Source organism: Rhinatrema bivittatum, chromosome 3, assembly GCF_901001135.1.
Source record: "Rhinatrema bivittatum chromosome 3, aRhiBiv1.1, whole genome shotgun sequence".
Taxonomy (NCBI): domain Eukaryota; kingdom Metazoa; phylum Chordata; class Amphibia; order Gymnophiona; family Rhinatrematidae; genus Rhinatrema; species Rhinatrema bivittatum.
This window is the reverse complement of record NC_042617.1, coordinates 283,211,101-283,229,136: the sequence shown is the minus strand read 5'-3', so window position 1 is coordinate 283,229,136 and position 18,036 is coordinate 283,211,101. Positions and strand designations below refer to the sequence as shown.

The 18,036-nt window shown below is 45.9% G+C and overlaps 1 protein-coding gene across 2 annotated transcripts in view; it reads right to left on the bottom strand.

Moving 5' to 3' along the window:
- Positions 1–4,696: 4,696 nt before the first annotated feature.
- Positions 4,697–18,036, bottom strand: part of NAB2 (NGFI-A binding protein 2) — a 51,185-nt gene continuing 37,845 nt past the window's right edge. For both annotated transcript variants that reach the window (XM_029594876.1, XM_029594878.1), the window contains exon 7: positions 4,697–7,276. In XM_029594876.1, the coding sequence (XP_029450736.1) occupies positions 7,170–7,276 (107 nt within the window). In that variant the 3' untranslated portion in view covers positions 4,697–7,169. The remainder of the gene's footprint in view (positions 7,277–18,036) is intronic.

Sequence of the window (18,036 nt, the reverse complement as noted above, 5' to 3'; positions counted from 1 at the left end):
GAGGGTCAGGCAGCTCCCCCCTGTCTGTGAAGCCAGCCTCTCACTAGTAATGCAGGGAGGGAGCTGTCTCAGACTTCACCATCCTCCCCCCCCCCCCCTCACCCACACACCATTCACTAGCTGGGACATGGGGGAAGTCAGGAGTGAGGGTCAGGCAGCTCCCCCCTGTCTGTGAAGCCAGCCTCTCACTAGTAATGCAGGGAGGGAGCTGTCTCAGACTGGTATCAGGGTTAGGGCACTGTGTGCAGGAAGATCACAACACTCCTGGTATTAATAGGGATAGGGCACTGTAAGAGATGACTGTAGTAGATTGAATAAAGATCTGATGTTTCTGCTCTCCTCACACCAAACAAAAACAACACACAAGCAGAGAAGCCCTTCTTACAAAGCTGAGCTAGTGAGTTAAGTAGGAGGAAAAGTAAACATACTGGTGCCAGTGTGGCTACTTAAAAAATACACTTACCAACAATCAATTACATATATTTGAACTGTGTACAGTTCCAGCCAGGACCACCTTTCTAAAATGCACAGTGATTGGCAAATTCAACATGCACTAGCATTTCAGGTGCCTGCTAACAAAAATAATAAACAAACAAGTTCTAGTCACGTGAGTGCTGATCATTACATTACTTTTTTTGTCAAGCTTCCAACTGTTTCCATTTCACATCCCCCCAACCATATTGGTAACATCAATAGATAAGAGCACAGCCAGCCAATAGGAATACATACATACATATTCATTCCTAAGTGATCTTTACTGACCTGGGAAGTGTGAACACTTTGTTTCATTTTCTGTTGGTGTTCGTTAGTTTCCAGTTCCATTTCCCATCCCCCCAACCATCACCTCAGTGGTAACCTTGGTAATATCAATAGATAAGAGGGCAGCCAGCCAATAGGAACACATATTCATTCCTAACTGACCTTCAGTGACCTGGAAAGTGTTTATTTGTATCATTTTCAGTTAGTGCGCACTAAATCGAGTTAGTGCGCACTAACGGGGAGTTAGTGCGCACTAACTCGAGTTAGTGCGCACTAACACGATTTAACGATTTTTAACGATAAATCGTTAGAATTTCTATTGTATCGTGTTCTATAACGATTTAAGATGATATAAACATTATCGGACGATAATTTTAATCGTTGAAAAACGATTCACATCCCTACACCAAACTGCTTTTTCACAGCTCGCTCTTGTTTGGTAGGAAGTTAGAGAAACTGGCCAGTAAGTAGGGCAAATCTCCAGTTCTTCGTTTGGCAGAAGATAAGAGACAGGCACAGTGCTCCCTTGTCATGACAAGTTGTTCTAGAGGATCCAGGCATTTTCGTCCCTCTAGAGGAGCAACTTTTCAGAGGACTCGGCTTTTTGGTAGGTCTTGGTCCTTTCGTCTCCAACAGTCCAGATGCAGTGCAGGCTCGGGTGGTGGTCTCTCCTGACCCACCCCCCGGGAACAGGAGATAGGAGGTCACACCTCTCTTATCAGAGGTGGGTCAAGATCACATTGGATCAGTAGGTCCTGGAGGTGATAAGAGAAAGTTATGCAATGGAGTTTCACAGTATTCCTCAGGATGTGTTCATGGCATCTCCCTGCCACTCCCTACAGAAGAAGCAGGCAGTGGATGTTATATTGACAAGGCTCCTCAGTCTGAGATTATGTGGTCCCAGAGCCCATGTCTCAAGAAAATACGGGTGATATTCCATTTATTTTGTTGTGCCAAAGAAGGGAGGGCTCCTTTTGTCCCATCCTGGACCTCAAAGGCATCAAACGTCAAAAATGAGGCATTTTCACAGCGAAACATTGTGCTCTGTGATAATGGCTGTACAGTCGGGAGAATTTCTGACCTCTCTGGATCTGTCCAAGGTGTATCTTCACATTCCCATTCGACCAGAGCATCAACACTTCTTGCGGTTCGCAGTTCTGGGACACCACTTTCAGTTTCGGGAGCTGCCCTTGGTCTGGCCTCCACGCGAAGAACCTTTTCCAAGGTAATGGTGGTAGTTGCAGCAGCACTGAGAGGATGGAATCCTGGTACACCCGTATTTGGATGACTAGCTGATTCATGCAAAGTCGCTGAGAGAGAGCCGCCTGGTAACTTGCAAGGTGATTTTCCTGTTGCAGGAGCTCGGCTGGGTGGTGAACCTAGCCAAGAGCAGCCTTCAGCCTACTCAGTCGCCGGAATAACTGGGGGTTTGGTTAAACACAAAGCAAGGCAAGGTGTTCTTGCTGGAAGCTCGAATTCGGAAGTTCGTAGCTCAAATCTGTCTGTTCTTGAACACATTGCGCCCGACTGTATAGTGGAAGTGGTACCGTGGGCAAGGGCACATATGCATCCTCTTCAGCGCTCCCTGCTGTCTTGGTGGAATCCGCAGTCTCAGGACTATTCTGTTTGGCTCTACCTGCTGATGGAGTTCTCCTCCCAACTGCAGTGGTGGCTGCAGGTGGATCATCTACAGATGAGAGTTTCCTTGTCCCCAGCGAACTGGCTAGTACTGACAATGTATATGAGTCTCCTATGTTGGGGACCTCACTGTCAGGAGTTGATGGCGTAAGCGCACTGGAGTGCACATAAAGTCTCTTTGGAACATCAGTCAGTTAGCATGTTTGCAGTTCAGCGACAGGCTGCAAGGTCGATCAGTTCAAATAATGTCGGACAATGCAATGACCGTGGCTTACATCAATTAGCAGGGAGGTAACAAGAGCTAGCAGGTGTCGCTAGAAATAGATCAACTTATGGAATGGGTGGAGGGGCATCTCCAGATGATCTCAGCCTCCCACATTGCAGGCAAAGACAATGTCAGAACAAACTTTCACAACAGAGGGAGTCTGGGCCCAGGAGAGTGGGCGTTGTCAGACGAGGCGTTTCAGCTGATTCGGGATCATTGGGGTCTCCCATTCCTGGACCTGTTGGCGGCTCTGCAACGCGAAAGTTCCATGATTCTTCAGCTGCAGAAGAGATCCGAAGTCATTGGGGATCGATGCCCTGGTGCAGCAGTGGCCAGAAGACAAGCTGCTGTTTGCTTTTCCGCCATGGCCCATGTTGGGCAGATTGATTTGAAGGATTGAACGCCACAGGGGAATGGTGCTCTTGGTCACTCCAGATTGACCCAGGAGACCGTGGTATCAGGGGCAGATTCCGGGTAAAGATCAGCCTGGGGATTTTCTGCCCAGGCCAGCCCAGGAGATACCACGTTACCAGAGCGACTGGCCCACCGGGGGATGCCCAATCCCCTGATAGGCCAATCCGCCCTGCATGGTATGCAGATCTGTGGAGGCTTCTGGTGGATTTGCCTCGTCGAGTTCCAGCGCACAGGAACCTGTTGCAGCAGGGACCTGTCCTTCACAAAGCTCCAACATAATTTTGTCTTACAGTATGGCCCTTGAAAGGGTTTACTTGCTGAAACATGGATACTCTGCGGCAGTGATTTCTACTTTGCTATGAGCTAGAAAGTTCTCCATTTCCCTGGCCTATGTTCGAGTTTGGAGAGTGTTTGAGGCCTGGAGTGCGGATCGAGGTAGTCTTTCTTCCTTTGTCAAATTTTACTTATGTTGGAATTTTTGCAGGATGGCGTGAATAAAGGCTTGGCTCTTAATTCCTTAAAGGTACAAGTAGCGGCTCTCGCCTGTTTCAGGGGTCAGGTAAATGGTGGATCCTTGACAGCCCATCCTGATGTGGCCTGTTTTCTGACAGGAGTGAAACATCTTCATCCTCCCTTGCAGTTTCCGATGCCCCTATGGAGTCTTAATTTGGTCTTGGATTTTTTGGCAGGCCCTACGTTTAGACCGCTACATACTCTGTCCTTGTGGTTGCTGATTTTGAAAATGGTGTCCCTTGTGGCAATTTGTTCGGCAGGTACAAATTGCAGGCCTTGTCTTATCAGGAGCCATTTCTCCAGCTGACTCCAGGGGTGGTACAGCTGTGTACTGTTCCTTCCATGTTACCGAAGGTGGTCATTGAGTTTCGTTTGAATCAGACCATCTCCTTGCTGTCTATGGATAAAGAGAGGGATACATATTGTTAGGGATCTGGAGGTTACTGAGGCTTTGCGGAAGTTGGATCACCTGTTTGTCCTTCACAGCGGTACTAGACTGGGAGAGCCAGGCGCGCAGGCTACAATAGCTCGCTGGATTATGGAAGTAGTCATGGCTGAATACTTGGGTGCTGGGAAGTCATTACCTAGTCAGGTTCGGGCTCATTCCACTCAGGTTCAGGCAGCATCATCGGTAGAAGTAAGAATGTCTCCCATCGACATTTGCCGAACTGCAAAATGGTCCTCCTTACACACTTTTTCCAGGTATTATCACTTGGAGGTTTAGGCCCGGGAGGATGCAGCGTTTGTGCATGCGGTTTTGTCTGGACCACAGGCAACCTCCCATCCAATTCGGGAATAGCTTGGGTACATCCTACTTGTTCTGGATTCAACTGACTGGACGCTAAGAAATGAGAAATTACTACTTACCTGATAATTTCCTTTTCTTTGGACAGATGAATCCATCTTCCCTCCCTTGGCTGCCATGTGGTTGCATTTTCTCCTCCTGTGTGCCTACTTGTTACAGGGATTACTGGTAAGTGTTACTCTAGTCCCTAGTCTAGTGTTATTATGTTATTATGTTCTTATCTGAGCTCACTGTTGGCTGTTTGGCTGAGTATTGACAAAGTTATCTGTTTTTCATTGAGTTTTTATTTTTACTAGTCTGTCCACAGTTGCTTTTGCAAAGAATATTGGCGGGCTGAGGTCAATGCAGGGGGAGATGTACTGTGAGATCAGCTTGCTCAGTCTCCATCTGCTGGTAGGTGTGCATAACCCACTTGTTCTGGATTCATCTGACTGTCCTAAAGAAAAGGAAATTATAAGGTAAGTAGTAATTTCTCATTTTAATTGCATAAATGTCTACCAATCATACCATTTAACTCTGTTAATGTTCCAGCCTTCAAAACATTTGTTTCATCATCGGTAAGAGCCATCTTTGATATGAAAAATGGATGTGCAGCTGCTTGTAACTTCCTATGATGGGTGACTTAACCCTCCCCCTAAAATTGTAGGCATACCTTCCCCGTGTTTTCATGTCATGCTAGGTTTTTTGTTTTTGTGCCTTTCTGGGTATATGAAAAAGGTTCATTAAATCAGGCCCCCTTGTCAACAGTGGAAGGGTTGGACCTGTCTCAGTGATACGGGGGTGGGTACAAAGTGATAAAGCATGGTGTCAGTAAAATCACTTTACATTAGTGGTTGGATGAAAGGGGCTATGTAAATTGAAATGCTTATGTATTGTATAATCACTGTTACAGTCAGGTTTCTCTTTTGATTGTCCTGCCTATAGCAGAGAGAGCATACCAATGGAAAATCAGAGCACATTCTTTCTCCTCTGTATACCATTCCTACAGCACAACACAAGTGTTTTTTTGTTTTTGGTTTTTTTTTTTAACAAAGTAGTCAAACCAGTCAATGAAAATAAGCCATAAAATAAAATTGTATTTCAAAATAACAAAATAAATAATCTATTGTACACAGTTCAAAGAAAAAAAAAAGTTGCTAATTCTCTAGAGTTTACCACAGTACATGGCCCTAGGGCAGAGACAAAATGGTATCTAATTGCCCTGGGATAGGAATGGGTGGAGGGGGGTTAGTGCCGCCTGTTTTTGAGGGGATAAGTGCTAATTACAGCAGAGCTTTGGGCTAGTTGTTATACAAAGCTTGTCCGTTAGCCAGTCACAAACCAAACTCTGGGTCCTGAGGTGCGATGGTCCCATTATAATTGTAAGAGAGAACCAGCAGCTCGGCCACTTGCCCCACCACCCTCTCTTTTTCCAAGAGAGGCACGGTCGGCACACAAAACCACCCAAAGCTTATCAATTATGATTTCTATCCTCTAAAAAAAAGCTCACTCATTTAAGAAAGCCAGAGTCATAAAGCCAGAAGCTGAACTGAAAACCCTGGTCATACTGTCACTAGCCATTCTCAAGCAGGAATCACCAGACAAGTGTAACTAAGTGTAGGCACCAGGTATTGATCGCTCCACAACTGCCCCACCTAAGTTTGTGCCTACGCAATCTCCCTCATGAATAATCTCACTTACTAGTTCTTAGCCTGCATGAGCAAATAGTTATGGTTACAAATTATCTCCCAAACAAACTAATTTTATTTACCAGTTATTATCACATAAAGGTAACTGGTTAGTTCTTTCTTGTCAGTCAGTCTAATTTCTATTGGTGTGAACATTATAGAACTGCTTCCCCATGAACAGAACATAAAAAATGAACATATAAAAATATAAAAATGCTGTGTCTTTCAAGTCTAAAATCTAGGCTAAGCAGGGAATGCAGTCATAAGTAGTAGCTGTGACTATCGTACATATGCAGGGGAGAGCAGTCACAGCTGGAACAGCCAGAGGTGTTACAGGGAGGCATTCTCTTTCTGAGGAACCGTGCTATTAAATTTCCAGTCTGAACCAGTACAGGGTGAATAGATAATTCAATAAATACGGGGACAGTGTTTGATCTTTTAAAATAAAATAAAAACAAAGCCTCCCATTTTGAGATTGGATACCTGTGTGATGTCCCACTGAGACACTAGGACAGGGGTAGGCAACTCCAGTCCTTGAGTGCCACAAGCAAGTTTCATTTTCAGGATATTCACCATAAATATGCATGACTTATATTTGTGTACAATGGAGGCAGTGCACACAAATATACCTCATACATATGCATTGTGGCTATCCTGAAAATCATCTGTTTGCAGTGCTCGAGGATAGGAATTGCATAAGAACATAAGAAATTGCCAAACTGGCTCATCAAGCCCAGCATCCTGTTTCCAACAGAGGCCAAACCAGACCATAAGAACCTGGCAATTACCCAACCTACCCCTCCTCTAGACTACAGATCCCAGAATGCTTTGACACAGGAATAGAAAAATCCCAGGCAGTTATGAATACGTGAGCTATCTGCTCACCCTCTCCACCCACCTCCCCCCAAGTCCTGTAATATTCTCAGAATATCCCCCCATTGATGCAATAAAACCAACAGAAGTGGCAGCAGGCAGTTTCCTACACTACAACAGAGGAAAGGGGGGGAAAATGCACAGACACTAAATTATTGCTTGGTAAGTAATTTCTGCCCTCTACCCCCCCCCCCCCTCCCTAAGATATGGGCTGTTCTGGTGATTGGGGTGCATATCACTGCCGGCTGGTTTCTTGGTCTCCTTTGGAGGTGCCTCGCTGTAGCTCTGCCGTGGTGGGAGGGGACGAGATGGATTGGCATTCCAGTGTACTGTCTTCAAGTTCTAAAGAAAATGGAAAAAAAAAAAGGGTGAAAGGGTGAGGTGGAAACTGGATGAGGACAGAGAGTGGGAGAAAGGAGGAATGAGGATATTTTGAGCTTACATGCTTTTTGACAGTGTGCACGGTACTGGAGAAATTACTTATCTGATAGTTTTGTTTTCCTTAGTGTAGACAGATGGACTCAGGACCAGTGTGTTTATGCTCCCCTGCCAGCAGATGGAGACGGAGCAAGCCGACGTCACAGTATATATAACCCTGCAGTGACCCCAGCCTGCCCGTATTCTCTTCAAAAGCAACTGTGGACAGACTAGCAAAAAACTTGATTAAACACAGATAACCAGAACTGTACTCAACCAACCATAAACACTGAACTCACACAAAATTCTAGGTACCCCAAGCTAGGGACTGGATGAACACTTACCAGTAATCCCTTGGGACCCAGAGCTCACATGAGGACTATTGACACACTCGTGCGGCAGCCAAGTGCGGGAAGCTGAGTCCATCTGTCTAAGGAAAATGAAATTATCAGGTAAGTAATTTCTCCATTTCCTAGAATGTAGATAGATGGACTCAGGACCAGTGGAATGTGCCATAGCTACTCCCCAACAGGGTGGGAGGCTGCCCTTAGTCCAGTCAACACCGCACGTGCAAAGGCTGCATCCTCCTGGGCCTGCTCATCCAGATGATAGAACCTGGAAAAAGTGTGTAAGGAGGACTCTGTCGCAGCTCAGCAGATATCGACAGGAGACAACAGACTAATCTCCGCCCATGATACTGCCTGAGCCCTAGAGGAATGAACCCTAACCTGAATAGGTAACGGCTTTCCAGCATCCACATACATGGCCTTGACCACCTCCTTAATCCAATGAGCTATGGTAGTCTGCGAAGCCAGAGCGCCCTGCTTACTCCTGCCATGGAGAACAAACAAGCGAGCCATCTTTCGAAAAGACTCCGAGACCTCCAGATACTGTACGACAAGACACTTAACATCCAAGGAGCACAAAAGGTATAACTCCTCCGCATCCCTGACCTTATCCAGGGATGGCAAGGAGATGGACTTATTCAAATGAAAGTCCGACTACCTTAGGCAAGAAGGATGGGACAGTATGCAGCTCTAACATCCCCAAAGACACCTGAAAGAACAGTTCCTGGCAAGACAAGCCTGCAGCTCAGAAATCTGATGCCCCAGAACATATAGCCACCAGGTACATGGTCTTCAAAGTCAACAACCATAAGGAAAGGCTAGGCAGTGGTCTGAACGTAGGGCCCACCAAAAAGTCCAACAATGGTAACCTCAAGGGAGGCCTAAGGTACTTCACTCCCTTCAAAAAACAGGCCACATCAGGATGAGACAAGGAAACACCATTCACCAGGCATCTGAAACAGGCAAGAGCCGCAACCTGCACCTTCAAGGAATTAAGGGCCAAGCCTTTATTCAATCCATCCTGCAACCTTAACTGAATGAGGAAGAACACCCCACTCTTCACACCAGGCCTCAAAAACTCACCAAACCTGCACAAAAGCCAAGGAAGTGGAGAACTTGCGAGCGCGGAGGGAAGTGGCAATCACCACAAAGGAATAACCACGCTTTAACAAGGCCCAACCATAAGACAGAACAGAGTTGGATCCTCATGAAGAAGCGGGCCCTGCTGAAGCAGCTCCATGTGAGGTGGAAGGCGAAGGGGGGCCTCCACCAGGAGTTGTCATAAATCCGCTTACCACAGTTACCTGGGCCAGTCTGGCACCACCAAGAGTACTAACCCCCTGTGGCCTTCGATCTTGCGAATTATCCTGCCCAGCAAGGACCATGGAGGAAAGGTATAAAGCAATCTGTCTTCTGTCCAGACCTGTATGAGAGCATCTATTCCTAGGGACCATGGATCTCTCCTGCGACTGTAGAAGAGGAACTTTTGCATTTCAAGAAGTTGCCAGCAAGTCTAGGAATGGAAGGCCCCAGTGATCCACAATTAGCAGGAAACGCCCACACTCCTAGGTCCAGACTCTCCCTGCTGAGAAAGTCCGCTCTTACATTGTCTTTTCCTGCAGTGCGAGAGGCCGAGACCATCTGCAGATGACCTTTCGCCCATTCCATCAGCTGGTCTATTTCCTGTGATACTTGCTGGCTCTTGGTTCCTCCCTGTTGACTGATATAGGCCACTGTTGTCGGGTTGTCTGACATCATGCGAACTGCTTGATTCCACAGCCTGTGGCTGAACTGCAAGCATGCCAGCCATATCACCTGGGCTTCCTGGTGATTTATGGTCCATAAGAACCTGGCAAGTACCCAAAAACTAAGTCTATTCCATGTAACCATTACTAATGGCAGTGGCTATTCTCTAAGTGAACTTAATAGCAGGTAATGGACTTCTCCTCCAAGAACTTATCCAATCCTTTTTTAAACACAGCTATACTAACTGCACTAACCACATCCTCTGGCAACAAATTCCAGAGTTTAATTGTGCGTTGAGTAAAAAAGAACTTTCTCCGATTAGTTTTAAATGTGCCCCATGCTAACTTCATGGAGTGCCCCCTACTCTTTCTACTATCCGAAAGAGTAAATAACAGATTCACATCTACCCGTTCTAGACCTCTCATGATTTTAAACACCTCTATCATATCCCCCTCAGTCGTCTCTTCTCCAAGCTGAAAAGTCCTAACCTCTTTAGTCTTTCCTCATAGGGGAGTTGTTCCATTCCCCTTATCATTTTGGTAGCCCTTCTCTGTACCTTCTCCATCGCAATTATATCTTTTTTGAGAACCCAGGAAATGACCCCTCATACTAAAGGGGCACTAAGTGTTTCTTATCCTCTGGCAACTGAGGCACCGGAGACTCACCCCACTTACTGGCCAGTTTCTCCAACTCGCTCCCAAATAAGAGCGAGCCTTTAAAGGGCATCTTGGTAACACTGGCTTTGGAAGCTGTGTCAGCTGACCAATTTCACAACCAGAGTTGACGCCTGAACGCTATTACCGAAGCTACTCCTCTAGCCGAGGTCCAGACTAAATCACAGCCTGCGTCAGCTAAAAAGGCAGCAGCAGGTTCCATAAACGCCCTGGAATTCCCTCCAGACTCATCAACCTCCTGAGAGAGAAGCAGACAAGATCTCGCCACTAGGGCACAACAGGAGGCAATCTGTAAACTCATCGCCACTGCCTCAAAGGCTTGCTTAAGAATAGTCTCAATCCTTCTATCATGTACATCCTTCAAGGCCATTCCTCCCTCTACAAGGATAGTCATCCGCTTAGACATGGGCACTTACCAAAGCATTCACTTTGGGAAAACGCAAATGCTCTCTCAAAGCTGGATCCAGGGGGTACAGGCCTTTCGATGTCTGACCCCCTTTAAAATTTGCCTCTGGGGAATCCCATTCCAGATCAATCGATTCCTGGATGGCATCCATCACAGGGAAAAAACAAGAGGTTTTAAGTAAGGAAACCAAAATGGGATTCTTCCTCAGCTCTAACATAGCATCTGAACTAGGAACACCCAGCTATTTCATGATCTGGGAAATCAGGGCCAGCAGTTCATCTCTATGAAAGAACCATAACATGGTTCGATTCAGTTCCAGACCTGGAGGAATTTCCCCATCTTCCAGGGCATCAAGATCAACCTCATCATCAGTGCCATCCGTATTCCTGTCAGGAACACCCACAGGGAGCCGAGGTGAGCTCCAGCACTTAAGCATAGGACTGGAAAAGGGAGGAACCACCTGCTGAGGTGAAGCGGAGGACCGCGCCTGAAGAAACGCTTGTAATCCTTGAAAAAATTCCACCCAAGAAAAAGCAATCGGGTCCAGACCAAGCCCAGAAGAAACTGGGGCTGGTCCCGTAGAACTGCCCTCACCAGCAGAGGAGCCAGTCAAGGGAGAACCAAGATCTGGTGTCCCCCCACCATTCAAGGCTGTGATCAACCCATCATCAGAATGGGAAGAGCCAGGCTTGCAAAATCCGAGGAAGACAACTCTCCCTGAGTGTCTGAACAGCGCTGACACACATTAGAAGCCAGGTCATGCTAAGAAGCCCTAATATGACAGGCAACACAAATAGGAAGATGCTTAGGCTTCTTGCTTACCAGTGCCATTACTGTATGTAGTAAGCGTGCGTCATAACAGCTCGCACTCAAAAATGAAATGCACCCAAAAAATAAGCACCTAGAAGAAGGCACGGCAAGGTGCACGCACAACCTGTGCGCCAAGTTAAGCATATAAAAAAGTTTGCACACGTAAAAAGGGTGCCCAAAAACTGAGCACACAACGCCTGCGTAGAGCTGACACACTGCGCACACAGATGGCCTATAGAGGGCAGCAGAACACACACAAGAGTGTGTGAAAAAGGCCACCGCAGCCTACCACGCAGCTTGAAACAAAAAAGCTTAAGGGTAGGGCCTAGCCCACCGGGGATTGCTCAACCTGCCAGGCCGCCCAGTTCTCCAACCCCAATGGGAACGGAAATGAACATCGGTATGGCGCACGGAGAATGGAGACCGGAGGAAGTCCTGAAATCCCTCTGTCTCTGATTCAGGTAAAACTGTCTTTTTTTTTTTTTTTTTTAAACCTTACCTGAGCTCACCGCTTACCGGCTGAGTACTGAGATGGTCTCCAGCGACGAGGGGAGAAGGCATCTGCTGGCACCGCCGTGCTCAGCCTCCTGCACCTGCTGCCTTTCGGCTGATCTAGCAGCTAAGTCCATGCCGGGAAACCCAACTACTGGACCCAAGACACTCCTTTGAGGAACCACAGAAATCGCCTCAGGAATTCACAACTGGGGGAGGGATCTTTAAATATCACTGCTGGAGAGGGAGGCTTTTGTTTCCTGAATTTATAATTTCAAATTTCTCCTTTCAAAAAGTTCAAAGCAATCCCCATAGGGAGATGCACATCCTGCTGGAGATGAAGAATCTGGCAGGTAAGTGTCACTGCAGGGTTATACATACTGTGACATCAGCTTGCTTAGTCTCCATCTGCTGGCAGGGGAGCATAAACCCACTGGTCCTCGGTCCATCTGTCTGCACACTAGGAAATATAATATTACAAGATAAGAAAAGGATGCATAATTCTATTCTGCAAAATTCCAAGGTGGTCAGAATGAGTATGCCACAGGGGCAAACATTTATCCACTTCTGCGGCTCCAGAGATTTGCAGAATGGAGGCCAGAGCGACAGGGCCTTGTACCATTTTTCATATTCTGCATTAAATTAGGAGTTTGTTTCACTCATCTGAACTCTACCCTTTCATCATGAAAGAACAATTATAGAAATATTTCAAAAGTAATTAGAATACAAATAAAAAGTCTTGATTGCATAAGTCTTTGCACCCTTTGTCAGGGCAAATCCAAATTAGCTCCAGTTCATAAAATTGCATTGACAAGGCTCATAATAAATTAAATAGAGCCAATCTTTATCCAGTCACAGTGGCTCTATTTAATTCAATTACTCCTGGGTGAAGAATTAAGCTGTTTCTCTTGTATAAGATGAATCTGAAGCAAAGTCAAAGCATGCAAAACAAGGAGCTGCTGAAAGAACTTGGGGACAATGGTATTCAATTTTAATGTGTTTGAATATCCCTTGGGGCACTATCAATGTAAAATGGAAACAGTGCAACACCACCAATATACGGCCATGATCAGGCCTTCTCTCCAAGTCAGACACTGTGGGTTAAGGAATCTGCTGCAGAAGGTCACGGTGAGGCCTAAGATTACTTAAAAATAACTCCAGAGGTCTCTGGCTGAGGCTGGAAAAAAATGTTGCCTGCTAACAATTTCAAGATTACTCCACAAACATGGTCTGTATGAAAGGGGGGCAAGAAGGAAGTCACTGCGGAAGAAAAGCCATAGGATGTGCTGCATAGCGTTTACAAAGAAACACTTAGGGGACACACAGCGCATGTGGGAGAAGGTTTTGTGGTGACAAAAGTGGACAGTTTTGGCCTCCGCACTAAGCGGTACGTGTGGCATAAAAGCAACGTAGCACATCGCCCTGCTAACAGCATCCCAACAGTAAAGCATGGTGGCAGCATTATTGGGGGGGGGGGGGGGGGATGCTTGTGAAGATTTGAGGGATGGATAAGTACAGGCAGATCCCAGAGGAATCCTGATCCAGGGTGCCACAGACATAGGAGTGGGGAGGAGATTCACCTTTCAGCAGGGCACTGAGCCTAAGCACAAAGCATAAGAAAGGGAATGTCCTCGAGCTGCCCAAAGCCCAGACCTGAATCCAATACAAATCTGTGGCAAAACCGGAAGACTACAGTTCTCAGACCATCCCCAGGCAACTCGATAGAGCGTAAACTCTTCTGCCAAGAGGAGTGGGCAAAAACTGCCATCCCGCTGTGCAGCTGGGAGACCCGAATCACTGCTGCAGAAGGGGCTTCCACCAAGTATTGAATCCCAGACCTTCACAAGCAAGAGTGTTTGCTTTTTTTACTCTTAATTACTTTTGGAGCATGTCTATAATTAATTATTCTTTCAGGATGAAAATGTAGGCAATTCTGGTTCTCGAGTGCTGCAAGCCGGTTGAGTTTTCAAGATAAAAATGAAAAACCAAACAGGAATCAAATCAAATAGAAATTTCCATGTAAATTCTTTTTCCCACATGAACAGACGTGCTCACATAATATTGTTCACCTGATATTTTATGAGCACCGTATCAGAAAATATGCACAAAAGATCTAATCTGCTGCCTCTCGCCTTGGAATGGGCCACAAGCAGTGCCAGAGAAGGCAGGGCCTCGCTCAATCATTTACTGGGTCAATTCAAAACCCAACCTACACAGTCTTTTTTTTTTTTTTAATGATTACCCCCCAAAAATGTTTTTCTACTTACCTTAAATAAATAATTATCGATCCATGCAAAAGATAGCAGGGCACTGGTTGCAGTCTCACTATTGAGAATCACTGCTGCACTGCTCCGAAAACATCTGCCTGCGTATACAAACTGCACTAGACCTTGCATGGCCATCGGTTGTGTCATTTCCTGAAGACCCGACGCAGGCATGCGCTGCCTCCATTACACGCAAACGCACCTCCTGAGCATTTATTGGTGACTTCCAGCACCCGAGGACTGGAGTTGCTTTCCCCTGGAGCGGAGTATGCTGTCTAGATCAGTGAAAGCAGCTCCTAATTTAAGGCGTCTTGGTTTGTATTTGTTAGCCAGCAGAATCTGAAAACTGTATAAGGATGGGAAGACGTTTTATAAGGCACTGCATAACTTGAGGGCAGTCGTTCCCTTTTTTTCCTCCAAAGAGGGAAATTCCTGCACTGAACTAATGCACTTTGTACCTGCTGATTTTCCTCTTTTTCCTTGCTTAACCCATTATGTCCCAAATTAAGAAGCTATCCTCTAAATAGGACACTGGGACATAATGGGTTAAAATGCTCCTCATCTCACACCCTGAACACTTTCATTTTGTGGTTAAAGTGGCAGCATTTGCTTAAATTAGTAAAAAAACAAAACAAAACAATAAAACCCCTGCCATTTCCCCCTCCTGAAACCTGCTCTCTTCAAAGCTGCAACCTAGTCTGATCATCCCAAACCACTGGAGCATGGTCTGTTAGTTGAACTGGTCTTCGCAGTAAGAAGTCCAGGAGAAATGACTAAAAGCCTTACAAAAACAACAAAAGGGGGGAGGCGTAGGATTTCAAGCAATAGCACACCCACACACACTGGGAAGCCCGATTAGCGTCACAGAAAAAACTCCCTGCTCATCTGAGCCAGACACGGGAAACACCCATCCTCCCCCACAACTCCTACCAAAATCATTTATTTGTTAAAGAAAGACCCCCACGACCTCCTGCCCACCTACGCTGAGCAAAGAGAACATGTCATCATGCATTCACTGCTCTTCCGCAATGAAAAAACACACCACCTTTCACTATAAGACATGAGAAGACGTGAGAACTATTCTCCCTACTAGATCAATCACCAGCAGGATACAGTAGCGACTGACATTTTCCTGCATCACACACTGCAAGGAAACATAGAAATGACGGCAGAAGACGACCAAACGGTCCATCCAGTCTGCCCAGCAAGCTTTCACTTTTTTTTCTTTTTTTCTCCCCCATACTTATCTGTTTCTCTTGTCCCTTGTAAGTGACTTTTTGTTCTATTTCCCTTCCACCCCTGCCATTGATGTAGTTAGCAGCGCTGGAGCTGCATCTAAATGAAGTATCTAGCTAACTGTTTAGGGGTAGTAACCGCCGTCATAGCAAGCTACTCCCACTCATGTTTATCCAGCCTGTGCAACTCAGTCCTTGTTGGTTGTTGTCCGAATATAAATCATCTTTACTTCATTCCCCCTGCCGTTGAAGCAAAGATCTTTTCATCATTCCCCCTGCCGTTGAAGCAGAGAACTATGCTGGATATCATTGAGAGTGAAGTATCAGGCTAATTTGGTTTGGGGTAGTAACCGCTGTATCAAGCAAGCTACTCCCCTGCTTTTTTGTGGATGCAAATCCTTTTTTTTTTTCTATTTCCTCTTGCCGTTGAAGCATAGAGCAATATTGGAGTTGCATTAACCGTGTGTATATTTATTTAATTAGGAAATTAATCTCCAGGTAGTAGCCGTCATTCCCGCAAGCCGCCCCCATTCCTCTTCACTTCATTCACATCCTCTATACTTTATGGATCCAAGATGTTTATCCCACGGCTTCTTTGAAATCCTTCACAGTTCTGGTCTTCACCACTTCTTCCAGAAGGGCATTCCAGGCATCCACCACCCTCTCCGTGAAGAAATACTTCCTGACATTGGTTCTGAGTCTTCCTCCCTGGAGTTTTAAATCGTGACCCCTGGTTCTGCTGATTTTTTTGCAACAGAAAAGGTTTGTCATCTTTGGATCATTAAAACCTTTCAAGTATCTGAAAGTCTGTATCATATCACCTCTGCTCCTCCTTTCCTCCAGGGTGTACATATTTAGATTCTTCAATCTCCCCTCATAAGTCATTTGATGAAGACCCTCCACCTTTTTGGTCGCCCTTCTCTGTCCTGACTCCATCTTGTCTCTGTCCCTTCGGAGATACGGTCTCCAGAACTGAGCACAGTACTCCAGGTGAGGCCTCACCAAGGACCTGTACAAGGGGATAATCACTTCCCTTTTCTTACTCTATATTCCTCTCTCTATGCAGCCCAGCATTCTTCTGGCTTTAGCTATCACCTTTTCACATTGTTTCGCCGACTTCAGATCGTTAGACACTATCAGCCCCAGGTCTCTCTCTTGTTCTGTGCACATCAGCCCTTCTCCCCCCATCGAATACAGTTCTTTCGGATTTCCACACCCCATATGCATGACTCCTCACTTCTTGGCATTGAATCTCAGCTGCCATATCTTCGACCACTCTTCCAGTTTCTGTAGATCCTGTCTCACTCTCTCCACTCCTTCCGGCGTGTCCACTCTGTTGCAGATCTTAGTGTCATCCGCAAAAAACCCCCAGGCATTTCTATCCCTTCTTTCTCACTGTATCACACACTGCAGGGAATAAAGACCATCCCCAGGCATTCCTATCCCTTCTATCTCACTGTATCACAGGCTGCAGGGAATAAAGACCATTCCTTGGTATTTCTATCCCTTCTGTCTCACTGTATCACACACTGCAGGGAATAAAGACCAACCCCAGGCATTCCTATCCCTTCTATCTCACTGTATCACAGGCTGCAGGGAATAAAGACCATTCCTTGGTATTTCTATCCCTTCTGTCTCACTGTATCACACACTGCAGGGAATAAAGACCAACCCCAGGCATTCCTATCCCTTCTATCTCACTGTATCACAGGCTGCAGGGAATAAAGACCAACCCCAGGCATTCCTATCCCTTCTATCTCACTGTATCACAGGCTGCAGGGAATAAAGACCATTCCTTGGTATTTCTATCCCTTCTGTCTCACTGTATCACACACTGCAGGGAATAAAGACCAACCCCAGGCATTCCTATCCCTTCTATCTCACTGTATCACAGGCTGCAGGGAATAAAGACCAACCCCAGGCATTCCTATCCCTTCTATCTCACTGTATCACAGGCTGCAGGGAATAAAGACCATTCCTTGGTATTTCTATCCCTTCTGTCTCACTGTATCACACACTGCAGGGAATAAAGACTAACCCCAGGCATTCCTATCCCTTCTATCTCACTGTATCACAGGCTGCAGGGAATAAAGACCAACCCCAGGCATTCCTATCCCTTCTATCTCACTGTATCACACAAAGCAGGGAATAAATATTCCCAGGCACTTTTATCCCTTTCATCTCACATTGGGACTAATGTAATGAGGTTTGCTCAGCAGATTGCACCATTTAACCCTCAGTTGTGTGCACATTTTGTTTGTGCATTCTTTACTCCCGATGCAGCTAGGAGCTTTGCCCACAAACATATGCAAATCCTAATGATGGCATTAGCTCTTACCCCCCCCCCCCCCCCCCCCCAGTGCAGAGGGGTGCGCTGGCTTACCTTGTATTTTCTTAGCACTGGAAATTTAACTCCTAGTCCGAGATGGAGTAAGGTTTCCAGAGCTAATGTTAGTCTATAGGCACAAGCTGGAGTTCCAGTGCCCAAACCTGTAGTCGGGATGTTATACATAGAAATTATGATTTATACGCATAAAAATGCTTTCTGCACCGAAAACATGGTTTATCATCAAAGATCATGTTTTTATCATGCTAAGCATTTTCTTTACATGCATGTTTTAACTTATGATGTATTAGCAGACCATTAGTTTACTGCAATGGGTGCTTAAAAAAAATTTAGTGTGCCCATTAAACCACACAATTTCAGTGTA